Raw genomic sequence first — 27,041 nt, 5'->3', positions numbered from 1 at the left:
TAATACCGTTGCCCCCTAATTCCTGGTCTGGTATTTATATCATGTAAGTGTTGAATGATTTCAGAGGGTTGATACTGGAGTGATGGAGAAGGGGGTACACAGAGGAGGATGTGACCAGTCTGAACTTTACTGCATTGGAATCTACACCTGAGTCTGGCCCTGATCAGGCAGAGGGAACTTTGGGAGTAGAAAAAACCTGGGCCATTCCCAGATCTGGGCACCAGAGCCGGACTTTGGAAGGGATTGAGGGCTTGGGTGTTTCTAAGGTAGAGAAGTACGGTATGGAATAGTGGACTGAACTGACTTTATAGTTTGACTTCTGGCTTTAGAGCTGGAAGTCACTGCATGCTACTGAAAGTCATACTCTAGGCCCCCTCTGGCATTCACACTAAAGTCTCTAACGCCTGCTTAATACCCTAAATTAAATTCCGTAACTTTTAGCTCTGTGTAGTTTTTCCAAATCAACTGCAGGTTAAATTAAACCCAATAAGCATCTCAAATAGGCCCAGATATATTTGGATTCCTTAATGACATATATTAGACTTAACTTTGAGTAGCTATGCATCTAACATTGGAAATCTCCAACATTTCCAGTGTAACTGTCGGATTATTTATCTTGTTTATTTATTTTTTAAAAGATTTTATTCATTTATTTGACAGAGAAAGAGCAAGAGAGGGAACACAAGCAGGAGGTGTGAGAGAGGGAGAAGCAGCTTCCTGCTGAGCAGGGAGCCCAGCCCAGGGCTCGATCCTTAGACCATGGGATCATGACCTGAGCCGAAGGCAGATGCTTAACGACTGAGCCACCCAGGAGCCCCTTTTATCTTGTTTATTTGAAGAGCTTGCTTTAGTGATCATGGTTTCATTGATTAATGAAAATTTTCTTGGTATTAAAAGTTAGAAGAGAGGGGTGCCTGGGTGGCTCATTTGGTTAAACGTCCAACTCTTGAACTCAGCTCAGGTCTTGATCTCAGGGTTGTGAGTTCAAGCCCTGTACTGGCGTGGAGCCTACTTAAAAAAAATTGGAAGAGATAGAAATATGTAACTTAACACTGAATTATTGATCTTCTTTCAGTATTTACTCTGATGTCATGGAAATTTTCATTTTCGAAACCAGATAAACTTACGAGTAAAACTTTCCCTTTTATTTTGTAAGTGAGAAGATAATTAATAGAATTTCATGAAGCTGAAGTCATAATCCTGAGGAAAATATAGGCATGGGTTTTAAAGAGAATATGAAAGCATTTCTCTAATTTGTTTTGTGTTTTTATTTTGTAGGCTATAGGTTCCAGGCTCGCTGTAATTACCCAGAATATAGCAAATCTTGGGACAGGCATTATTATATCCTTAATCTATGGCTGGCAGTTAACACTTTTACTCTTAGCCATCGTACCCATCATTGCAATAGCGGGAGTTGTTGAAATGAAAATGTTGTCTGGACAAGCACTGAAAGATAAGAAAGAACTGGAAGGTGCTGGGAAGGTGAGTCAACCTAAATATAAATGCTGATCTGAAAGAGTGAAATATTCTAATCAGTGTCGTTCTGTTACTCGCTGCTATTCACTATGCTCGGAGAATGTTTTTATACTCAGTCCTTAAAGCAGTCTCACTTGACCGGAGGAAAATTGGAAACTGAAGAAAAGAAGCCCGACGAAGTCTGAGGCTCACAGCCTGACAACTGATTTTATTAGGCTTTCATTGTTTCAGACCATTGTCCGCACGCTCTTCCTCTATGCCCTCTCTCCGCACCCCTTCCCTCTGTCCTTCTTTCCCTCAAGCAAGCTGAAATCCGTTCCTTTATTGAGGAAAGCAGCCCCATTTTATTATGTGTGATGGGGGGGATGGTTAAAATATGGAGAAGTCCTAAAGGTATTTATTCTGTCAGGCTTAAATTATTAGCATTCTTTCTTTTTTATCATGCCTCCTGCTGGCATCTTATTTCTGTTTATCTTTAACCTACTACGGGTAGTGTGGCTCCTATTACTACTTTTTCTTCTTCTCTTTCCTCTCCTTCTCTTCCTACATACTTGTTTACTTGTTGTTGTTGTTGTTGTTTTGAAAGAAGTGCTTGTATGGCATTTACTGTGTTTCCTTGGCAATGCTTTACTCCTCATTGTGACCCTAAGAAGTTGGCTTTATTATTCATTCCTTTTTCAGCTGAAGCTGAGGCACAGGTGGGTTGTGGCCCCAGTGCCTTAGAGCTGATAAGCCTCATAGCCAGGATCCAAAGTTGTGCCTCTGTGAAGAAGCAGAGAGGTCTGCTGATGGCCAAATAAATCTGATAGCACGTGGTTTGTATCACTGCAGAAATAGAAGTATTCAGAGCATGACGGACCCCCAAAACTGGGTAGGGATACATCTATTAGTAGACCCTCCAGGGTTCCTAAGAGTCAGGGCAGGGACCCAGAAAGATCCAGTGGCTCTGGCTCTCTAGGCCATGTGTCTGAGGTACTTCGTTTCAGGACCAGGCACCACACCAGAGAATAATGAATGATGTAGTGGGTACTTCTTCATGGAGGTTAATCACCACTGACACTTTGTCCTCTACCTCCCAGCCATCTCCTCAGACTTTTTATCCTGTTTCCTTAGGATTCCTTCACGAATTCCATTGGATGAATTCCATTTAGTGTTTTAATTCCATTTTAAATTTAATTTTAAAATTTTAAATTTCCATTTAAAATTTAATTTTAAATTTCATTTAGTGTTTCCTAACTAGTGTCTATGGGAGAAAGGTCTCATGTGAGGCTCCCCTTCAGGCCATCGGAGGCCCAGTCCCAAGCTTCAGCAGGATCAAGCTGACCCACCGGCATCTGGTTGTGGGCTGGACCTTGTCACATTGGCCCCTATCAGGGGACATGTTCTGTGAACAATCACCTCATTTAATACTCCACTGTCTTGTTTTTTCTTTCTGTGGTGTTGACTTTTCATGTGAGAGAATGGAAAAATCTAGGACAAAATGTGTGGAAAGAAAATGTGTTAGTATTTAGGAATATCATCATTTCCTGAGGTGTTCAAAATGTCCCAGAAAGGAGCCTTACGTTGTTTAGAGGAAGAAGGTGATCAAGATTCTCAATTATAAGGTAATTTGTTAGACATCACAGGTTAGCACTTCTAAAGTGGATCCCAAGATTCCTTGGGATCCCAAGGAAACTCAGATTTAAGACTCTTGGAGAGGGGCACCTGGGTGGCTCAGAGGGTTAAAGCCTCTGCCTTAGGCTCAGGTCATGATCCCAGGGTCCTGGGATCGAGCCTCGCATCGGGCTCTCTCCTTGGTGGGGAGCCTGCTTCCTCCTCTCTCTCTCTGCCTGCCTCTCTGCCTACTTGTGATCTCTCTCTGTCGAATAAATAAATGAAATCTTTAAAAAAAAAAAAGACTCTGGGAAATCTGTCCTGGGGCAAGGAAGGGGGGCAGGTAGACCTGGATATGTGTGAATGTGGCAGGTTCACTGAGCAGAGGTTGAGAAGTGAGATACAGGCTCTGATTCAGGGGTGTTTCACGAGACTGGTAAGAACACGTAGGGAAAGTGGTGTTTTCAAGACCATCTGGTCTGTGTAGTTTTGAAAATCAACTCCCAAAGCTCCTCATTCCCAGGTTACCATTTACTGAATATTTAGTATATGTCAGGCATCATGCAAGGAGCTCTGCGTGCATTTTCTCCTTTGATACTCAATCACTTTTTGGAATTCTTCTTATTAGTTGATAAAACCCAAGGATCATAGAAGTCGGGTAACCCCAAATCACAAAGCAATAGTTCTAACTGATCTCCCTGCTCCCACTCCTTCCCTTCTTGTCCACCCATTTTCTACATTCTTCTCACAGAAGCCACCCTGATCTCTTACAAACACAAGAACACACTAACCAGTTACCAACTTAAAACCCTCTGGTGGATTCTGATCACACTGGGAAGAAAAGATCAACTTTTTATCCTACTTGATAAGACTCTGCATAATCCCCCCCCCCCACCCCAACATCTTCTCTGAGTGAGTCTTTCACGACTCTCTCCCATGCCCACCCCATTCTGGCATCATGGGCTGCCTTTCAGTTCCTGGAACATTCCAAGCTGGCTCCCTCTGATCTTCCCATGCCTGGTTTCTTTATATTATTCAGATCTCAGCATTATTACCTCTTTGGTGAGGTCTTTCCTGACCCCTGAATTCTCAGCACTTGTTGTTTGTCTGCTATTTCTTTGTTTATTGAATAGTGGACTGTCTTCCCTACTAAGGCATAAGCTCCATGGGGACCAGCACTGTTGGTTTGCCCTTACAGAGACAGAGCAGGGCCAGGATTCCAGAGCAAGACCGTGTTGGGGGCAGCCTGCTCATAACTTCTACCCTGCCTGAGCTCTGCAGATTTCTGTCACATTATTATTGACTAGTGAACATTTTAATAAAATAGGTGCTTTTTCCTTTTCAGAAATAAAAGCCATAATCAAACCTCAGTTTATTTGAGGATAGGAAGAGAAGTGTGAGGAGGGTTGTTGTTTTTTTTTTTCTTTCTAGGGAAAAAAAAAAAAATATATATATATATATATATATATATATTGCTTTCTTCAAAATTATTTTGTTCACGATGGCTACTGAAGGAAACTCAATGCTATTTACTCTTCTCATATTAGGGTTCTCTTTTCTTGGAGTGCCTGGATGGCTCACTCTGTAGCATCTGAGTCTTGGTTTCCACTCAAGTGGTGATCTCATGGGTTGTGAGAAGTATCCCCAAGTTGGGCTTGTGTTGGGTGGGGAGTCTGCCTAAGATTCTCCCTCTCCCTCTGCCCTACCCCTGCTCTCTCTTTCTCTCTCTCTATCCCTCAAATAAATAAATAAACTTTGAAAAAAGTTCTCACTCTTTGTAGTGGTTTCCTGAGTTTCTATTTAAAACTCTTGGAGAAAACGAAGCTGTGAGGCTGCAGAGTACTCATTAAGCCTTTTCTTAATTGCTTCATCATGAGGCAAGATGAAGATGGTTGTGAAGTGATTACTTTATGGTTTTACTCACTATGTGAGGTCTGTGACTCATAAACTCACTTGTATTGGGCTGTTTACACCCTCTATGAAGTGACCACATTTACAGACCATTTGGTTTTTAAAAAACAAACAAAACACACCTGACTTAGAAAATGGTGCACAGAAAATATTTCTTAGAAACCACATTGAAATTTACAGTAGAATCTGTTTTCAGCAGACATTTTTATAAATTGTTGAATTTCCTTACTAACATGAAGAACCTTTCCGTTTGTTTGGAGCATTATCGTTGAAAATATTTCTAACATGGTTCTGAACAAGGGTTGTGTGCAGATATGGCTAGAGGTGAATTTGTTCTTCTAATTTTTTGTTTTCTGCACTTTGAGGATTTTCTGAAATAAATGTATATTATTTTCATAGTGTGTACAGATTTTTATAAAATTTTTTAACATGAATTGAATCTGGACATTTTCCTATCTTTGTCAGTAGTTTATGGTAAACATAGTTCAATATTCTTGGCCTAATTGGGTCAGAGAATAATATTTTTAACTTTATTTTTTTTTAAAGATTTTATTTATTTATTTGACAGACAGCGATCACAAGTAGGCAGAGAGGCAGGCAGAGGCGGGGTGGGGGGAGCAGGCTCCCTGCAGAGCGGAGAGCCGGATGCGGGGCTTGATCCCAGGACCCTGAGATCATGACCTGAACCGAAGGCAGCAGCTTAACCCACTGAGCCACCCAGGCGCCCCTTAACTTTATTTTTTAACTAAGTTTTTGTTTTTAAGTATACGGTCTTACTGTTTTTCTTCTAATAGCTCTTTGAATTACTCTTTAAAAACTGACTTATGTTGTATCAAATGTTTGCATTTCTCTTTGAAATTAGGTATTTGGTATAGGATTTAGTAAGAAGTAAGTAAGGTTTCATGTTTATGATTTTCGAGCTGTTAATCATTCAATTGTAAATGAATGTGTCTTTATTGGATCACTTCTGACCATGGGGCACTTGGATGGCTCAGTCTGTTAAAGCATCTGACTCTTGATTTCAGCTCAGATCTTGATCTCAGGGTCATGAGATTGAGCCCGATGTCAGGCTCCACGCTGGGCATGGAGCCTGCTTAAGATTCTCTCTCTCTCTCTCTCTCCCTCTGCCCCTCTCCTGGCTCTTAAAAAAAAAAAAAAAATCTGTTCTGACCAGTGTACAAGCCAGAGAAAGGAAGAACATCTTCATAGAAGAATAATTTCCCTTACTGCCTGATTCTTAATTTAGATTTACAGAGTTAAAAGCTATTTTTCTTAGAATTACAGAGTTAAAAGGGACTTTAAGACACTCTTGTCCATCTCCCTCATTTTACGTATGAGGAGACCAAGACACAGAGATTTCAAAGTCTCATGGCCGATACAGGCTGAAATCTCATTTTGTGCACTGGAATTTTTCAGGTTTTCCACAGCCCTTTACCTAGACTCTAAAAGGATATATTTGTCCTAATTACAAAGACTGGTTGGAAGTTGCATTCAATTAAAAAAATAACTGGGAGAAACTTTCTGGAAAACAAATGGATAATATGTGCCATGTTCCTTAAAAATTTGTTTATTCCCTTTGACTAGTAATTTCACCTTTAAGAACTTCTCTCAAGGGGCGCCTGGGTGGCTCAGTAGGTTAAAGCCTCTGCTTTCCGCTCAGGTCATGGTCCCAGGGTCCTGGGATCGAGCCCCGCTTCGGGCTCTCTGCTCAACAGGGAGCCTGCTTCCCTCTCTCTCTGTCTGCCTGCTTCTCTGCCTACTTGTGATCTCTGTCAAATAAATAAAATCTTTAAAAAAAATTATCTCAAGAAAATAATTTACTTTGGACAAAGGTTTATGTGTAAGGATGTTTATCACAGCATTGTTTTTATTTTTTTTTTTTAAGATTTGATTTATTTATTTATTTATTTATTTATTTATTTATTTGACAGAGAGAGACACAGTGAGAGAGGGAACACAAGCAGGGGGAGTGGGAGAGAGAGAAGCACACTTCCCACCAGGCAGGGAGCCTGATGCAGGGCTTGATCCCAGGACCCTGGGATCATGACCTGAGCCAAAGGCAGACACTTAACAACTGAGCCACCCTGGCTCCCCACACAGCATTGTTTTTAATAGGAAGAGGATGGAAAAACTTGTTCAACCATAAAGGAATGCTTAACTGGTTGGGATATTATGTGGCCCATTAAAAATCTCATTATTAAAGTGTATTTAATGACCTTGGAAAATGCTCTTGATATTTGTTAAGGTAAAAAAATAATGACGCAAAAGTCAAAAAAAGAAATTGGTCCCAATTTTCCTAAGTACTTATAGGCTTAGAAAAAAACAATATATAAGCTAATATGCAAAATACACATATATGGAGATTTTTACTCATTTTTTAATCTTTTCAGTATTTTCCAAATATTCCTCAGTTGTCATGAATGATAATTATAATGAGAAAAATATGAACATCGCATTTAAAATATATATAAAATAATCATAAACCTAAAATGTGACCATCATGGAAGAAAGAACACTGCAATAGTTGTAAAATACTGAGTTCTCAGGGGAATTCTGCCTCTGTAAAGAAAGCTCTGGCTTTAGCTAAGTGTCCTCATCTGTTTAAGCCTTAGCTTCTCTCTCTATAAAGAGGAGACTGAATCAGCCAATCTTCCTTCCAGTTCTAAAATTTGATTTAGTATATTAGTTTTCTTTCTCATAGGGAAGAAGCTCATGGGTCATAAAAAATAATACATAATAATAAAACTAATTTATTAATCTTTTTTATGGCATTCACACTAATCACCACGTTCATTCACCTCTGGGCCTGGGGCTCTTTTTTACAGATTGCTACTGAAGCAATTGAAAACTTCCGAACTGTTGTTTCTTTGACCCGGGAACAGAAGTTTGAATACATGTATGCACAGAGTTTGCAAGTCCCGTACAGGTAATAACCACTGAAGAGTGGGAGGGGAGTGTGGGGAGGTTTATTTTGTTTTTAGAAAGATTACTTTGGCCAGAAGGTAGGGAACAAGTGGAGAAGTTACTAGAAGGGAACCAGCTGGGAAGCACTTGTAATTATCCAGGAGACCAATCACAAGACCCTGACCTCTCAGAAGTAGATCCTGTAACAGTGGGTGGGTAACTGATGGGAAGCAGAGGGGGAGAACAGATAGAGAATAACTCTCTGATGTCAGGTTTGGGTGATGACCCTATCATTTGCTCTCAGTGGGGATGAGTTCTCTATACAACATGAAATTTGATGTATCTGTGGGACCTGGGTAGAGGGGGTGATGCTTCCTGAATATGCCTTTCCTTCCTCTCTTGAGGCTTCTCTAGTGGAGAACTTTGGTATTTCCTTTAATGCACTTATCCAGCGACGGTTCTAAGCAGTCAGCCCAACCTCTCTGAGTCTCTTACACAGTAAAAGGAGAGAGTTAGACTTGATTGATGGGTTTTCAAACTTTTTTTAAATAAGTCTTTTTTTCTGAAGATCTTTTCATTTGAACTCCCAATATATGAAACAGATGGAAATGGTGTTGACCTGGTTGAGGCCAAGGTAGGAGGCCCACAGGGCTGCCCGCTCACCAGCCTGTGCTTACCTCCACATCACCTGAGTCACAGGGCTCAGAAAATCCACCAACATTTACGCCATTGTGATACCTTCTCTTACTCCCCCAGAGAGTTCAGTGCTTCCTCCTTTCTTCCCCTAACATGTTTTTTATATGGTACCTGCATTGCATAATTGAATCAACAGTCAACTTGACTGGTGGGTCCCCAAGGGCAAGAATATGACTGACTGTTCTCTGTCACCCAGCATGGTCGCTGCAGCTTGTAGGTATTGGGTAAATGTGTGTTGAACGAATATTGACTCTAGACTGCATATATTTTATACATCCAAAAGTGGAGGGAAAGGGAAGGAACTTCCATTTATGAATCCCTAACAGAAACTTCATGTTTTCCTTGGCTTATTTTAACTTTACCTCAACACTTTCAGGTATAGTTAATCCTTCATTAGGCAGTTTCCTAAAATTTCACAAGTAGAAAAGTGAGCACCAATCTTACCTTTTTGGAAACTGAACCCATTTTTATCTGCCATGCCCCATGGCTGATCTAGCAAAGGTTATGTTTTAAGGACTGAGCAATGAAAGTCAAGTAAGTTTCATAACATCTTCTTTTCAGAAACTCTTTGAGGAAAGCACACATCTTCGGGATCTCATTTTCCATCACCCAGGCAATGATGTATTTTTCCTACGCCGGCTGTTTCCGGTTTGGTGCCTACCTGGTGGCCACCGGCTCCATGAACTTTCCGGATGTTCTGTTGTAAGTATCGGGTTAATATTGGCAATTGAACTCTAGAAATATAACTGAGGTAAACATACTTCATGCCTGGATAGAAAACCTTACTGGGAAGCTTCATGAAGAGATCCTGGTGATTCAGAAGGTGAAATCTTGCCCAAGTCTGTGTATTATCACAGAAGTACCCCCATTTCTTTTGGGGAATCAATGACTGTCCCTTCCCCAGTGCTGACCCATACATTGGCCTTTCTGAATCTGTGGCTCAGTGGGGGGTAGTGATTCAATGAGGGGTTCCCAGGAGGTTTTGGCATTTGGGAAGAAGCCTAACCCTGCACCAAGGGTTTGGATCCTTTTAACGAAATTTCTGAACAGACAAGCTAAAGAGCAAGTGTGGGACACTGAGCTCTGCAAGCCCTGGGAGTTTCTAGAATACATTTGCTTTCCTTGACACAAGAAGAGCTGAAGGTAAGAGCTGAAGAAATTCAGAAATGACAAAGGAAAAGCTAGACTGGGATTTGTGCTCCATTGCTATGAAGGCAGAAAATTGTTCCTCCGTCAGGGAAAGACAGATCTGAACTTAATTATACTTCTGAAATACTCAGATGTGCAGTTGGGTAGTGAAAAGTATGTATAATCTTTCTGGGCACCTAGATTTGGTGATGGGTGAGACTCTGCCCTTTGATGGAATACCGTCATTAGTGGTAGGACAGTTTTACATTTAAACCAGAATCATCTAAACCTGGCTTATCTAAGGTGTTGAGGTAATGGTTTCATTCTGTTTAGACATTTGCTTGTGTATGCATTATGGCTTGCTCAGGATGACCTCAGCAGAGGATTTAAAATTTCTCCCTAATATCTCTGTCTGACAAATGATATGCAGGAGCTATTTATGACTTGGACCAAAAGATCAAAACCAAGCATCATTGTCATTGGGACTTCAATTAGATAATTATTTGATATATTGCTTCACTTCAAGGTAAGGCATCGAATTGATGGAAGTTGCTGACACATGGGCATTTAGATTGAGAGGATCAATCTTTCGAGTAAAGGAAGGGAGAGACCTGTCTGAAGATTAGTCCATTTGTAAAAGATCTTATAAGAGTAAATAATGACAAGCCGGAGATTAACCATTTGTATAATTTTCTAGAGCCCAGAGGAGATGTGACGGTATTCTTCTGGGCGGGTTCCCAAGTACTGTGTTAGTTCCAGGCCCACTGTTTATTTTTTTTTTAAGATTTTATTTATTTATTTGACAGAGACAGACACATTTGACAGAGAGAGAGAGAGAGAGAACACAAGCAGGATGAGTGGGAAAGGGAGAGGCAGGCTTCCTGCCGAGCAGGGAGCCTGATGCAGGGCTCGATCCCAGGACCCTGGGATCATGACCTGAGCCCAAGGCAGATGCTTAACGACTGAGCTACCCAGGTGCCCCCAGGCCCACTGTTTAGAAAGGCATGTGGAAGTAGCCAAATTATGGAAACAGCCCAAGTGTCCCTTGGCCGATGCATGGATAAAGAAGAAGAGACATGTATATGTAATAGAATATTACTCAGCCATAAAAAGAATGAAATATTGCTTTTTGAATGACAAGGATGGAGCCAGAGAGTATGATGCTAAGCAAAGAAAAAAGTCAGAGTAAGACAAACACCATACGATTTCACTCACCTGTGGAATTTAAAAAATAAAACAGATGAAAACCAGGGGAGTGGGGGAGAAGAGAGGCAAATCAAGAAACAGACTTAACCACGGAGAACAAAATAATGGTTAGCTGAGGGGAGGTGGGTGGGGGGATGGGTGAAGTAGACGGTGGGGATTAAGGAGCACACTTGTGGTGAGCACTCGGTATTGTTTGGAAGTGTTGAATCAGTATATTCTACACTTGAGACTAATAGTACACTGTATATTAACTACATGGATTTTAAATAAAAACTTGGAAAGGAAAAAATAATTTTAAAATAAAATAAAAAAAGGCATGTGGAGAAATGTGTCCAGAGGAGGGCAACTGGAGTGTCGAGAGGGAAAGGATTTACTAAAGAAGTAAAGGGCCTTTTTGACAATATTCCAGTTAAGGGCTGGATTATGCAAAAGGATGGACATTTTTCTTCCATTTGAAAAAGAGCTTTTTAACAATAGACTTAATCAAACTTGCTACTTTCTAAAACGAAGGATGGTAGCCGACTTAGGAGAAGTCGCTCAGGGAACAAACTTTGAGAACTGGACTTGATATCCTGTAGAGTCTTTCCCAGCTTTAAGCTGCTGTGATTCCCATGCCATAGGTTAAGCATGGGGATTGCATCTTGAGAGCGGCATGAGACCTGTCTCTATAAGGAGCTCACTCTTTGCTGTACAGCTCCCATGTTTTCTAAGAACCCAAGGTAATTTCAGCACCACTGCCCATATCTGTTGTTTTTTTTAATAGCTGACTCTCAATGTTACATTAGTTTCAGGTGTGCAGCATAATGATTCAGCTTCTCTATACATTATGCTATGCTCACCACTAGTTCAACTACCATCCCTTACCATACAAGGCTATTACAATATCATTGAACTGGATTCCCTATGTTGTACCTTTTATTCTCGTGACTTAATCATTCCCTAACTGGAAGCCTGTCTCTCCCACTCCCCTTCACCCATTTTCCTCCCCCGCCTCCCACCCACTGCCCCTCTGGCAACCATCAGTTTGTTCTCTGATTTATAGATCTAATTCTGCTCTTTGTTTATCCATTCGTATTTTTTTATTCCACGTGAGTGAAATCATATGGCCCTTGTCTTTTTCAATCTTATTCCACTTAGTTTAATATCCTCTCGGTCTGTCTACGTTGTCGCAAATGCCTATACCCGTTATTGATTGCCAAAGTCACACTGCTTACCAACCAGCCGCTAAGCCCCAGTGACATGGAATAATAAGCATTCGTATTTGCGCCAGGTGTGTGGGTCAGCTGGGCAGTTCTCCTGAGCCGGGGTAGACAGCAAATCTCAGCCAGTCTCATCCATGTGTGCAGAAGACTACAGGCTAGTTGGCTGGAGCCCACACAGCTTGCCTCCATCTGTGCCTTGTCCTCTAGCAGGCTAGCTGGGCTTGTGGTAGTGCCAGAGAGAGAAGGTACACCGAGCCCCCTGAGTCATAGGCTTAGAACTGGCAACAGTCATTTCCACCACATCCTGTTGGCCAAAGCAAGTCATAGGCCAACTCGGATTCAAAGGCTAGGAAAATGAATTCCCGTTCTTAAATGGAGGAGCTGCCAAGTCACATTACTAGAAGGTGAGGTGAGAGAAACAGATGAAAAATGGGGCTATTTTACAGTGTATTACACTGACATGAACTATATGAGGACAAGTGTCTGTTGGTTTTATTTTTTAACTTCTGTCTTTCACCATTTGTGGCAATGCTGTGGTTGTAGAGCGGTAAGCTGTCTAGCATTATAATCCAAACTCTGCGCATGCTTCGTCTGTGTTTTTGCAGGGTATTCTCAGCTATTGTCTTTGGTGCCATGGCAGTGGGGCAGGTCAGTTCATTTGCTCCTGACTATGCCAAAGCCAAAGTATCAGCAGCCCACGTCATCATGATCATCGAAAAAACCCCTCTGATTGACAGCTACAGCACTGGAGGCCTCCAGCCGGTGAGTCTGATGTTTTGATGGTTAAGATAGATTCCTAACTGATGAGTGGAAGTATTCTAAGAGGAAATTTAATAAAATCTGTGGGGTTTTTTTTAATTTGCTGGGAATAAAAAGAAACTGTCTAAATCATGAGGTCATTTTAGTAAATGCTAATCATTTATGTTAACATCCAGTACTTTTGTATAACAAGGCTACAAGGAGATAGACAGACTACCCAATTTATAAGCAAATCCTGTTTACCAGGTTTTATTGTATGTAGGTTAATGTATTCTTGGGGAACATGTCTGAGTTAGCATATTTGTGTTGCATTAACAATCCCTGCTATAAAACCCCTGAATCTCTTCGATCTTGTCGATTGCATTCTGAGAGTCACAGCTGCAGCGCCATTGTAATACAAGTTCACGGTCTTTGGACACCTGGTGGTAGAGGGGGTTCTCTGTACTGTGAGTTTTCAGGATTGCCATAATCACCTTTATTGTCACTGTTCTGATTTTAGAATACGTTGGAAGGAAACGTGACATTTAATGAAGTCGTGTTCAACTATCCCACTCGACCAGACATCCCCGTGCTGCAGGGGCTGAGCCTCAAGGTGAAGAAGGGCCAGACGCTGGCGCTGGTGGGCAGCAGCGGCTGTGGGAAGAGCACGGTGGTCCAGCTCCTTGAGCGGTTTTATGACCCCTTGGCTGGTACAGTGGTGAGCATACTTTCTTTCTCACCTCCTCACTTTAACTTTTTTTTTTATCATCTAAATGCCTGCATGTATGTAACTCTTGACTATAAGCCACAGTTTTTCCAACCCTTGAACAACAGTCTTCCTGAAAGTCTTACATCCTACATACGGGCTCCAAGCTGTGTCTGCTTTCCCAGGCCGCTTCTCCAGGCTCTCTCTCAAACTGTCCCACCACTCTCCTTCATGAGTGGCCTTTTTATCACCCTCCCCCTTCCCCTGGCTAGGCTTCCGCTTACATGAGAAGATCTAGCAAAGAACTTAAGTAGCCGGAAAGATAGAGGAGGGGGAGAGGTGCCAAGAGAGACAGTAAGGTGGGAACCAAGGATGGGGTATGTTTCAAGAAGGAGAAAGTAGAGTCCGCAATGACAGATCCTGTGGACAGGTAGGAAGATGAAGACTGAAAAGACATGATAGGATTTGACAATGAATGGACTACCTGTGACATTTTTAAGTGTTCTCAGCGAAGAGGGGTTTGGTGGGAATGCATTTAGCTTGGCTGAGGCATGGTAAGAAGGGGAGATGGAGACTGAGTGCAGACTATCTAGAAGATCAAAGGTGAAAGAAAGATGATTAAGAACAGCAGTGTGAGCGGGGAGGCAAAGTCCGGGGAGATGGTCAGGACTGGGAAAGCTGGAACATTTTTATGGCTGAGGATGAGATAAAATCATTGAGAGGGTATTGAAACACGTTTTAAGGAAAAAAAAGGAAAGTGAGATCAACAACTTTAGGGACCAGATAAAGAATATAGAGGGATTCCCTTTTTCTCATGAACTAAAAGAATAAATGAAGGGTCACATTTATTCATTCAACATTCAACAAATGTTTACTGAGTGCTTGTCAGACACTATCTTAGGTCCTGAGGATGAGATAGGAGTCATAAAGGGAGTGGTAAAATTTTAAATGACTACAAGAGAGAATAGGAAAGAATTAAATTAGGAAGGAATAGAAGAAATTTTTATTATGTGAGTATTAATTATTGGTTGTACTCAGAGGTGCTATTAAAAATATTTAACAGGGGGCGCCTGGGTGGCTCAGTGGGTTAAAGCCTCTGCCTTCGGCTCAGTTCATGATCCCAGGGTCCTGGGATCAAGCCCCGCATCGGGCTCTCTGCTCAGCAAGGAGCCTGCTTCCTCCCCTCTCTCTCTGCCTGCCCCTCTGCCTGCTTGTGATCTCTGTCTGTCAAATAAATTAAAAAAAATAAAATAAAAAATATTTAACAGTAAGGGCATCCAGGTAGCTGAGTTGGTTAAGCATCTGATTCTTGATTTTGGTGCAGGTCATGATCTCAAGGTCATGAGATCAAGCCCTACATCAGGTTCCATGCTGGGTGGGGAATCAACTTAAGATTCTCTCTCTCTATCCCTTCCCCACACCTCCCTTTCTTTAAAAAAAAAAAAAAAAAACTACTAGAATTTCATGCGCACTGACCAAACAGAATGGATGGATACCTGTTCCATATAGTCTTATTGGTGCCTCAGCTCCATATGGACCCCACTTGCATTAAGGACGGTTGTGAAAATAGAACTTTCAGCCTGTAGTCCAGGGCCCTTTTTAAATTCAGTCACACTTAGCCATAAATGTTTTTTTAATTGTATTCTACTCAGTCTGTTTCTTAACAGCTACATGAACTTTGTCTCTTATTTTTACTTTCTTGTTTTACATTTTCTGTGGATTCTGATTTTATGCTTCAATTTTGCTGTTAAAGTTTGAGCAGGGAACTCTAAAGGAAGAGACAAAGGAAGCAATTATAGAGGGAAATGTTAGCTCTTAGACACTGATTAGGACCCCTAACAGATGTTGAGTAAGCAGTGTATTAAATGTTGAGCTCTAATGAATTATAGGTTATGATGTCTGCACTCAAAGACTTTACCTGAAGAGATGAGACATATACTTCCATGAGTTATATAAAAGAACATAGGTCTAGAGCTGGCTCTTAAGGGACCAGTAGAGCCGATTGCCTGAGGGTGAAAGACTGAGCAGTCAAGATGTCATTTCATGCAAGAGACAAAGTGAGGGTTGCTGGAGGGATGGTGGGTGGGGGGATGGGGTAACTGGGTGATGGACATTAAAGAGGGCATGTAATGTAATGAGTACTGGCTATTGTATAAGATTGATGAATCACTGACCTCTACCTCTGAAACCGGTAATACATTATATGTTAATTAATTGAATTTAAATTAAAAAAAATAATTTAAGAAAATAAAAAAAAAACCTAAGCAAAAATTAGAAAAATAAATTTGAAGTGGAAAAAGAAAAAGGATAATGTGAGCTGTGGCTGGTAGGTGATTTGCTCCCAATGTCCATATAGCTTATTTTGGCTGAAATAGCAGACTTAATGAGAGCTGTGATTCTTAAACTTTTAAATTATAATCCATTTAGGAAAAGCAAAAAACAAACAATCTCACAACCTCCCCCACTGCACTCATAGTCACCTCTGTTAGTTTGGCTACTAAAGAGAATCAGCCTAGGCCTTCCAGATTTTGCGCAGTGCCTCTTGCTGGTAGAACCACAGTTACTTTCAGAACCAGAAGAGAGTCTGGGAAACAGTCGTTAGCCTTCCACTCCCTTCATATATGGAAAGGCAGAGAAGAATATGGAAATGAATACCAAGTGCACAGGGCAATAACCATCTCAAGACAACACTGAAAACATAAGGAAAACAACGTGTTCTTGTCTATTGTAGGAACACTGTTATCAGCTCCTGTACATTTGTGCTAGGGCTTTGAAGTCCTGCCAAGTGGTACATAGCAGCCAGAATTCTAGCGGAAGTGTCCTCAAGAAGCACGAACAAATGTGCCAAGTTTTGCATATCAATTAGTAACCCTTAATAACCCAATCTGTAGGTGACTAGTAGTTAGTTCTCCTTGCCGTGTAAACATGAACATGGATCTGGGCATGATTGCTCATAAGAACTGAAGAAGGACGTGACCATGAGGTCCGGAAGTCCTCATGACCGTCGGTGGGCCTTGAATGATACTTTGAGTCATGGTAACTGGAGCTGTGGTTCTCAGAACAACTGAAGAACGCAGCCAGCCTGGCTCATTCCATTCCGTCAGGATCTGGCCTATTAATTTTTACAATTTCCCCAGATGATTCTGATGGCAGCCATCATCTGAGAACCACTGAACTGATAAATTTGAAAGGTGTAGGTTAACCTGTGGAGAGTCTTTAAAAATGAAGCTACTGAGTTGTACACCGGGGGCATTCCAAGTTTTGTGGGGCCGGCAGGTTGTACGTTTTTAGGGACTCTACCTAAGAAAAATACAAAATTATGAATGCAAGATTAGGTACAAAAGTGAATATTCTAATAAAACAAATCACAACAAAATAGTGAAAGCTTAAAGATTCAAATCCTTTTTCTCATTTATTTATTTGAGTGAGAGAGACCATGTGCACAAGAGAGAGCACGAGTTCGAGGAGTAGGAGAGGGAGAAGCAGACTTGGTGCTGAGCATTGGGGGTGCTTGGGGCTCCATCCCAGGACCCCAGGATCATGACCTGAACAGAGGGCAGACGCCTCACCGACGGAGCCCCCCCAGGTGCCGCTCAGGTCCCTTTCCTCTATAGGCCGATACGTAAATACTCACCCGGAAGAGTTTCCTAACTGCAGCCTGGCCTCCCTCCCGCCCCGAACACAGTTCAGTCCCCAGCAATTACCTGCAATTCGGGACTCTAGAAGCTGAACTTCGTTACCTTCACTGTTAAATCGCCTCTGCTCTTAGTCTTCCCCGACCTTTCCTGTCTCCCCTCTCTGGTCTAGCACACCCACAATCATCAGAAGCCTGTTGTCATAGTCTGGGTATTACTGGGTGGGCACCTGAGCTAACATGGGGGCTTTCCTCTGTGATGGAGGGCAGAGATCATCTTTCAATTATAAGGCACTTGAGTTACCAAAACCCAACTTAAAGTATAAAAATTCAACCCCAGGTTCCGTAGTTACTGTGTGATCTTGTGTAAGTCACTTAACTTTGCTCATTTTTTAAATCTGTAAAATGGAGATTAAAACCACACCTACCCCAGGAGCACCTAGGTGGCTCGGTCAATTGTGTGTCTGACTCTTGGTTTTGGCTCAGGTCAGGATCTCAGGGGTGGTGAGATAGAGCCCCGCCCTCCGCTGTCCCCCTACCCCGGGTCACTCAGCATGGAGTCCACTTGGGTTTTTCTCTCATGCACCTCCCCCCACTCACCACATACTCACTTTCTCTTTCCAAAATAAATAAATCTTTAAAAAAAAACCCCACAAAACACAGCTATCTTACTAGGGGTGTTGTGAAGATTAAAAAAGAGAATGCCTGAGTCAGGCTTATCACAGGACCTATAATCCAGTCAGTGCTCAATAATTTATATCTGTAATCATGATTTCAGAGTACATATGGCAGAATACTACGTATTTACCTTTTGATTATGCTAATGAAGACAGCACTACATTTAGCAATCTAAAACAAGATAGTAATTTAACCTGGTTTTACCTTATTATTACCAAGGCGTTGAATTTCCTGGTTAAGTTTTATTTAGGTCAGTGTCTCTTGAATAGTGTTTCCCGATCCCCCAAAGTTCCTTGGTCTTCCCTGAGACCATCACCTGTGCCTCAGCCAAAGAGCCTCTGCATTGGTCTCTTACCTCTGGGCTTCTAAACATGTTTTCTCCACAGAAAGGATGCTTCAGTTAACACAGGCTTTAAGAATTTTCAATTCCAGTGTATCATGTGGGGCTGAGGAGGACCAACAGTGTTACTGTATTCAGCGTGATAAAGAAACTCATTAAAATTTGGTGGGATCATTGAAATTTGCCTAATGATATTAGTTAGGCAGTGTCTGTTTTCCTGCCAGCAGCATAAGCTTGGAGAAAATTAAGCTACTCCTTTCCTGAAATTTCCATTTCTCAAGTACAGTGTTCCATCTCACAAGATCTGCTGTTGTGCCACATTCTTGTATGGTTTTTACTGCCTCTCTCTACCCTCTACTTCCCACTTCACTTAACACTGTGAGGAAGCCTAGAACATAGAAGCTGAAATAGTCTCCATGGCAACTGGGCTGGGTACTAAGAAGGTCATGACTGTGTTTCCTATCCCTACACTTGCCAGCTTCACAAACAGAAGCCATTTTCCTGCAGCAGAGATTGTACCTGCCAGCTATTTCCCAGGGGCACCCAGTCAGGCATATGAGATCCAGAGGGTGTATATAGCATGGTAGACCCTCACTAGCACTACAGGAAGCTGAGTCACTTGCTTCTCCAGAGGGAATGACTAGCTATCTCACTTAAATACCAGAGTTCTCTTGCAAAGTCAATCTTTGGTGCAGACATATGTGCATCTGAGCAAGGCTGGAAGGAGCACTCCTCAGGCTCCTGCAGGGTAACCCAGGAAGCCAGGTCACCAGAGAAGAGACAGCTTCCGCTTCCCACTCCTTTGGCCCAACACGGTAGATGTCTGCTATCATTTCGTCCGCCCAGCCTTCGTCCCTCCACTGTAGTTTCAATTATAGTGACATGGAGTTACCAGTCTCTGACAGTCTTGGGACACATACCCAGTGACCAGCACTGCTGGGTGGGGTCTAGGCAGGATCTCATGCAGTACCTAGTTCTAGGAGTTTAGGAATTATTATCATAATTCCCATTTTACCCACAAAGAAACGCTCAGAGACATTAATTCATTTTTTTCAAGATCAACAACTACTTAGAGATCCAGCAGCCACCTTCCCACACTTCTTTTCCGTTTAACTGTTGCACCCCGCTCTTCCAAAACCTGATTCTGAGAAGCCTGACCTGCAAACCTATTGTGTGCTCACAGTAGTTACTGATTTCCAGTCTAATCTTTGCTACTTTTCTTATGAAAAACTGATACGTAAGAATAAGGGTGCCGACAAATTTTGTGGTATAAAACAGCATAAACTTAGTATCTTGCAAATTCTGGAAGCAGATGTCTAGAATGGATTTCGGCAAGCTAACATCAAAGTGTCACCGGGATGGCGTTCCTTCTGCAGGCTCTCGGGGACCCTTTTCTTCTTCTAGCTCCTGGCCCCTCCCTCAGTCTTCAAAGCCAACAATGACTAATTGAGTCTTGGTCTTATTGCCCCACTCTGATACTGTCCTGTCTCCCTCTTGAATAGTGAAGGGCTCTCATGATTACATTGGGCCCACCTGGATCATCCAAGATCATCTTCTTATTTTGAGATCAGCTGATGAGCAACCTTGTACCTTAATTCCCTTTGCCATGGGATGTAACATTCAGAAGTTTTGTGGATAAGACTATGGGTATCTTGGGAGTGGGGGGTTTATCCTGCTTATCACATGCATATGGGAACCCAGGGTTCAAACAGAAGGAACGTGACAGTTCATCAGAGTGTAAAACTATGACCTAGTTCAGTTAACTTTGACAGTCCAAACTCAACAACAACAAAAATGTCCCACAGTAATTTCGCAATTTTAGTGTGTGAGATTAAGGATACCAATTTTGCTAAATTAAAAATGTGCCGGTCCTGAAGTTACCTATGAACTCTCATTTTCAGCTGATTGACGGTGAGGAGATAAAGAACCTGAATGTCCAATGGCTCCGAGCCCACCTGGGCATTGTGTCCCAGGAGCCCATCCTGTTCGACTGCAGCATTGCGGAGAACATCGCCTACGGAGACAACAGCCGGGTCGTGTCACAGGAAGAGATTGTGCAGGCAGCCAAGGAGGCCAACATACACCCCTTCATTGAGACACTCCCTGATGTAAGTCTTTCTCCAAAATAGGAGCCTATGGCAGCCTCCCTGGCCTGCACTTGGATTTCTAAAGGGCTGGTTTTCCAAAGGTGAAGAGAAGGGAGCAACCAAAATACACACCTGTGTACAACGTCTTGCCACACTTCCTATCCCCATTTGATACTGTGTTTGCCTGTTCACCCGGCTGGCTTCCCTGGTGAGCAAGCCTGACCGAGAAGGACATATATGGAGGAAGCCTTTCCCTCTGAGTCTCACTCAGTACAGCACCCACAGAAGCAGAAACAGCCCCTCTGCCCCCATTTCTTTCCCGACCTTCCTTCTGCCTCCTTGCTGTTCTCCCCCAAGCTGCAAACCTACCTCTGAGGAGTTAGGCCAGGCTGGGGAACTGAACCCAGGTCAGAAAGAGGCTCTCCCTGAATAGAGCTGAGCCCTTGGTGTGACTGTGTTACTATATAATCTCTCATCATTGCACATTTCATGGTCCCCAGGCTCTGCTTAGAGGGCGGATTCTTGAAATCTTCCATGGGGCTCCCTGAACTGTTGTCAATGGATGTCCTCTGAATTCTTCCTGGGAAGTTACATAAAAGGAATCTCTTGCCCTTTCTTAAGCCCCTTAGGTTAGGTACTGCATTTTGAAGTCACCTTGACCTGGCTTGTCTGTACCGTCTCCCATTATCACTAATTTCTTTATCATAAGGAAGCACCCCTCAAAAATAAAGCTCAGTAGCCTCAAACCGCTGTCACATCTTGTTCCTGCTCTCTCCTACATGTCCTTTTAACTCCTGTCCCTATCATTCTATTGAGTAGTTAATGACAGTTATCTACTGTGGGACACAATATGTGAAGAACTTTGGAAGAACTCTAAAGTCACAAAAATTAAACCAGGAGATTTAGGTTAACTTTAAGGTTAGATATCAAGATGGAATTCCTTAGCATCCATTAAGATTTTTGAAGTGTTTTGAGATTTATAAAAACAGATACTGGAAGGTTAGCTAGCATCCCAAGAAATGGCTTCCCTTCCTGACTTCAGTGCAGAGAGCACCACCTGCTGGTTGTAAGTAAAATGAGTTTCATTTATTGCATAGCCCATTTTAAGTTAGATTTCCTTCCTTGAACCAAATTTTGTCCCAAATATAACGAAACCAGAAGACTGGAAGAGACTAACATTGTAACAGTATTCTTTGTCATAAAGATATTGACTTGTTTACACTAAAACATAGCTTCTCAGACCTAAATGTCTATTTTCTTTTTCTTTAATTGTTTTTAAAGATTTTTATTTATTTGAGAGAGAGAGAGAAAGAGAAAGACAGCACATGTGAGAGCAGGAGCAGGAGCAGAGGGAGAGGAAGAAGCAGACTCCCCCCTGAACAGGTTGTTTGGGGCAGGGCTCCATCCCAGGACCCCAGGATCATAACTGAGCCGAAGGCAGAGGCTTAACCCACTGAGCCACCCAGGTGTCCCCCAAATGTCTATTTTCAAGACGAGAGATCAAATCTGCCATTGAGAGCTACATTTTTGGTGTATAATCCTCTGTGAGTCCATTCTTAGCTTCTGAACCGAAACATTTTTGTGTGTTTATGGAAGCTGTTATCCTATTTTCTGTGGACAAACTCTTTTTTAGGATTGTTAGTTCTGTGTCTCCTAATAACAAAATCCTCTTCACAGAAATACAACACCAGAGTAGGAGACAAAGGAACCCAGCTCTCTGGGGGCCAGAAGCAACGCATTGCCATAGCTCGCGCCCTTGTTCGGCAGCCTCACATTTTACTTCTGGATGAAGCTACGTCAGCTCTGGATACAGAAAGTGAAAAGGTACACATTTATTTATTTATTTGTTTATTTTTTAAAGATTTTATTTATTTGACAGAGACAGACAGCGAGGGAGGGCACACAAGCAGAGGGAGTGGGAGAGGGAGAACAGGCTTCCCACGGAACAGGGAGCCCTTGGTGGGGCTTGATCCCTGGACTCTGGGATCAGGACCTGAGGCAAAGGCTGACACTTAATGACAGAGCCACCCAGGTGCCCCGAAAAGGCACGAATTTAAATCAGATTCATTACCCTTGATCTGATTGTCTTTAAATGCTTCTGTCTTCCATTGTAGAGAATAAAATTCAGCCAAGCTATGTTGATTGTTACTTACATCAGCTTTCCTCAGAATGTGGATACCTTCTGCTGCTGTGATTCAAGAACCCTAAGACAAAATAGGGGAAATTAGTCTTGTAGCACCCAGGCTCCAAAAAAATAATCCTGGATCACTTAGTATTGACCGAAGACACCGTGTTCAGGGGCCACTTTCCCATTTCCACCAGTGGCATCTCTCCGGCAACTGTATGAAGAAGTGGGAGGTTAATGCAGTATAAAAACTGACTCTACCTTAAGATAAATATTAGTAATCATTTTCAGTTTGAGAAAAAGTTGGCTCTTCAGGTATCTGAAAGACATATTAATTCTGAGACATCCCCGATCTTTACTAAAATCCCAAAATTCAAGGAGGCTGTGTTCAGCCTGCGCTCGGTCTCCCTGGATTTGCTGTAGAGCTGGACGGACCGGAGGGCCGCGCTGAAGGATGTTGTGTGGGTGGGCACACCAGTACATGTTTTCAAATGATGAATGCACAGACCGTATTTATTGTCATAACTCCTAGAATAGATGTTTTTTGCCTCAGAACTAATCCAGTCTAGGAGTCCCTTATCTTCTGAGATGACTTGCTTTATCAGTTCTGTGATATTTCACGGATATCCTTGCTTTATCAATTCTGTGATATTTCACGGATATGGTCATTAAAGAAGGACCTCTTGTTGGAAGATCGTGACCCTTATGATGGAGAAGGAAAGGAGAGGCCTGTTTTTATCAGAATTAATTTATGTGGTTATTGATCAGGTTGTCCAAGAAGCCCTGGACAAAGCCAGAGAAGGCCGCACCTGCATCGTGATCGCGCACCGCCTGTCCACCATCCAGAACGCAGACTTAATAGTGGTGTTTCAGAACGGCAAGGTCAAGGAGCACGGCACGCATCAACAGCTGCTGGCTCAGAAAGGCATCTACTTTTCCATGGTCAGTGTCCAGGCTGGAGCAAAGCGCTAGTGAACTGTGACAGTAGCAGCTGTTAAATATTTTCTAATATTTGTGTAAAACATGGCATTTAATCAAAGCTAAAAAGCGAGCACTTACTGGAAAAACTCTGTAGAATTATTTGTTTAACATTTCCTACCGCAACCAAAGATCATTCCACCAAGTTCAGAGTCTGCAGACTTTAAGATTAAAGGAACCAGAAGAAACATCATCAAATGGATGAAAATACTGGTATTAATTGCATTCTAAAACTTACAGAATAATTCAAAGTACATTTTGTTAATAAATTGTATAATTTTTGTTTATTTGTAATTTACTGCCTGGCTGAAAGATGACAGAAGTGGCAAAAAGTACTGAATATTTGCATCAAGTGCTATAATAAAGCTAAACTTTTATATGACCAGAGTCATCTTGTCTAAAATGCTTGTAAATACATCATCTCCCAGTTGGAATATTAAAGATTATTTCTGCATTTAAAGAATAAAAAGACTGCTTTTAAAACTTCCATTAATTTTTGTGAGAATGGTTGAATAGCGTAAATAATTCCCATTGTACACGTCTTTTCACAGTGGGTCCTATGGAACCACCAGTCTTCATTCTTTGTGGACGTGATCCTGCTGGTTCTTGTGTTTTCACATTATGATGGCTCTCAAACCAACCACACACATCAGTACGGAATTCTAGGGGCTGGGGTGAGGCTCAGGGTGTGAAGTTGTGAAGTGTATACTCTGATGTACTTCAAATATTTTGCCTTGCACTTATAAAGGGCTCTTACAGGATTTTAATATTTCTGCACTTTAAAAAATATAATAACTATTTCTCTGTTTTGATAATGAATCATTTCCCCAGTAATTGGTCTCTTCCAAAGCTAACCCTTCTGGTGGCAGATATATACAAGCATAATGATAAAAGAAAATAACACAAAGAAGGATACTGTGGCCACAAAAGAAAAAAAAAAAACCAAAAGCACTACAAACAAGATTGAAAGACAAAATCTGGTAGTAGTATTTGCCATATTTATCTAAACAATTGATACCCTTATGGTCCAAAGAATTTTAAAAGAAAAAAAAATGCTATCACCTCCAAAGAAAAATGGGCAAAGAACATGATCAGGTAATTCCCAAAGAAGAAATACATTAGAAAAAAGAAGAAGAAGAAGAAGAAGTGCACAATCTTGATAATGAAAGAAATGTAGATTGGGGCACCTGGGTGGCTCAGTGGGTTAAAGCCTCTGCCTTCGGCTCAGGTCATGCAGACAGAAGATCAACAAAGAAATGTTCAAAACCAAATGAGTTAACAGATATGTAGAGATCATTCCATCCAATAACAACTGAATATACATTCTTCTTAAGCACGCACAGGACATTCTCCAGGATAGGTCATGTGATTGGTCACAAGTCATAGCAAATTTAAGAAGACTGAAATCATACCAAGTATCTTTTCCAACTACAATAATATGAAATTTGGCATCAGTAACAGGATTATTCATAATAAGCTAGAAAATTCATAATAATGTAGAAATTATTATGCTCCTCAACAACTATTGAATTAAAGAAGAAATAAAAGTGGAAATCAAAAAATATCTTGAAAGAAGCAAACAAATGAAAATCGAAACACAACAAACCAAAATCTATGAGATGCAGCCAAAGTAGTTCTAAGATGGAAATTTATGGATATAAATATTAACATTAAGGAAGACCTAGAATAAACTGATTTTATATGTTAAGGAACAAGAAAAAGGAAAACAAGCTAAGCTCAATGTTTGCAACAGGAAGGAAACAAAGAAATGAAATAGAGACCAGAAAAACAATAGAAAAGATTAATGAAACTAAGAGTTGTTTTTTTTGTTTTTTTGGGTTTTTTTGTTTTTTTGGCTTTTTTTTGACAGATCACAAGTAGGCAGAGAGAGACAGGAGGAGGAGGCAGGCTCCCTGCTGAGCAGAGAGCCCGATGCGGGACTCGATCCCAGGACCCCGAGACCATGACCCGAGCCTAAGGCAGAGGCTTTAACCACTGAGCCACCCCGGCGCCCCTGTTTTTTTTTTTTTGAAAAGACAAACAAACTTGACAAAACTTGATTCAAATTAAGAAAAACAGAAGATTCCAATAAAATCAGAAACAAAAGAGGAGACATTACTACGATACCACAGAAATGCAAAGGTTTGTAAGAGATTACTAGGAAGAGATTACATGCCAACAGATTGGATAACCTAGAATAAACAGATTAATTCCTAGAAACATACACCCTACCAAGACTGAACTGTGGAAATAGGAAATCTGAATAGACCAATATATAAGGAGATTGAATCACTAACTGAAAACCAACAAAGAAAATACCAGGACCAGATGGTTTCACTGGTGAATTCTATATATTTTTTAAAGATTTTATTTATTTATTTGACAGAGAGAGAGAGTTCATAAGTAGGCAGAGAGGCAGACAGAGAGAGGGGGGGAAACAGGCTCCCTGCTGAGCAGAGTCCAATGTGGGGCTTGATCCCAAGACCCTACCAAGACCTGAGCCGAAAGCAGAGGCTTTAACCCACTGAGCCACCCAGGTGTCCCTGGTGAACTCTATATTAAAGAAGAATTAGTGCTATTCCTTCTCAAACTGTTCCAAAAAATTTAAGAGAAGGAAACAATTTAAACCTCATTTTATCAGGCCAGCATTGCCATGATACCAAAGCCAGGTAAGAATACTGCAAGATGCGGACACCTGGGTGGCTCAGTTGGTTAAGTGTCTGTCTTCAGCTTAGGTCATGAAAACGGACTCTTGGGATCAAGTCCCGCATCGGGATCCTTGCTCAGTGGGGAATATGCTTCTCCCCCTGCCTGACTCTCTCCCTGCTTGTGCTCGCTCCCTCTCTCTCTCTTTCTGACTAATAAAATCTTTTTTAAAAAGAATACTATAAGACGTCTGAAACTAATATAACACTGAACATTAATTATACTGGAATTAAGAAATAAAATTGAATGAATGAATGGATGGGTGGATAAATGAAAAGGCACACTACAAGAAGAAACTATAGACCAATATCCCTAATAAATATAGATGTAAAATTTATCAATAAAATACTAGCAAAATGAATTCAAAAGCACATTATAAGAATCACACACCATGATCAAGCAGGATTTATCCCTGGGATGCAAGAATGTTTCAACATAGGCAAATGAATAAATGTGGTGCACCACATTAATAGAATGAGGGATAAAAATCACATATCCTCTTAATACATGAAGAAAAAAACATTTGACAAAATACAACATATTTTCTTGATAAAAATTCTCTACAAATTGAGTATAGAGGAATATAATAAAGGCTATGAATGATAAGCCCACAGCTAACATCATACTCAATGGTGAAAGATTGAAAGTTTCTCCTCTAAGATCAGGAATTCCGTTAAGGGTCAACTTTTACCATTCCTATTCAACATACTACTGAAGTCCTAGCCAGAGCAACCAGGCAAGAAAAAGAAATAAAATTGGAAAGGAAGAAGTAAAATTGTCTTGGTTGTAAAAAACAGGACTTTATATAAATAAATATATATGTTACTAAAATCCCCACCAAAAAATTTGTTTTTCTCTGTCCGGCTTATTCCACTTTGCATAGTGTCCTCCAGTTCATCCATCTTGTCACAAATGGCAAGATTACCTTCTGTT

The 27,041-nt window shown here is 41.3% G+C and overlaps 1 protein-coding gene across 1 annotated transcript in view; it reads left to right on the top strand.

The window, feature by feature from the left end:
• LOC111155251 (multidrug resistance protein 1) overlaps positions 1-23,396 on the top strand; it is a gene marked incomplete at its 5' end in the record, with an annotated part of 62,431 nt that extends 39,035 nt beyond the window's left edge. The window contains 8 exons of the mRNA XM_022515357.1: positions 1,279-1,482; positions 7,806-7,906; positions 9,142-9,282; positions 12,722-12,878; positions 13,375-13,572; positions 20,114-20,320; positions 21,977-22,123; positions 23,193-23,396. Coding sequence (XP_022371065.1) covers positions 1,279-1,482; positions 7,806-7,906; positions 9,142-9,282; positions 12,722-12,878; positions 13,375-13,572; positions 20,114-20,320; positions 21,977-22,123; positions 23,193-23,396 — 1,359 coding nt within the window. The remainder of the gene's footprint in view (positions 1-1,278; positions 1,483-7,805; positions 7,907-9,141; positions 9,283-12,721; positions 12,879-13,374; positions 13,573-20,113; positions 20,321-21,976; positions 22,124-23,192) is intronic.
• Positions 23,397-27,041: the final 3,645 nt, after the last annotated feature.

The sequence above is a fragment of the Enhydra lutris genome, unplaced genomic scaffold, assembly GCF_002288905.1.
Source record: "Enhydra lutris kenyoni isolate GAN:26980312 unplaced genomic scaffold, ASM228890v2 scaffoldscaffold40, whole genome shotgun sequence".
Classification (NCBI taxonomy): domain Eukaryota; kingdom Metazoa; phylum Chordata; class Mammalia; order Carnivora; family Mustelidae; genus Enhydra; species Enhydra lutris.
Note: the sequence above shows the minus strand (reverse complement) of the source record. Positions and strands in the feature narration are given on the sequence as shown.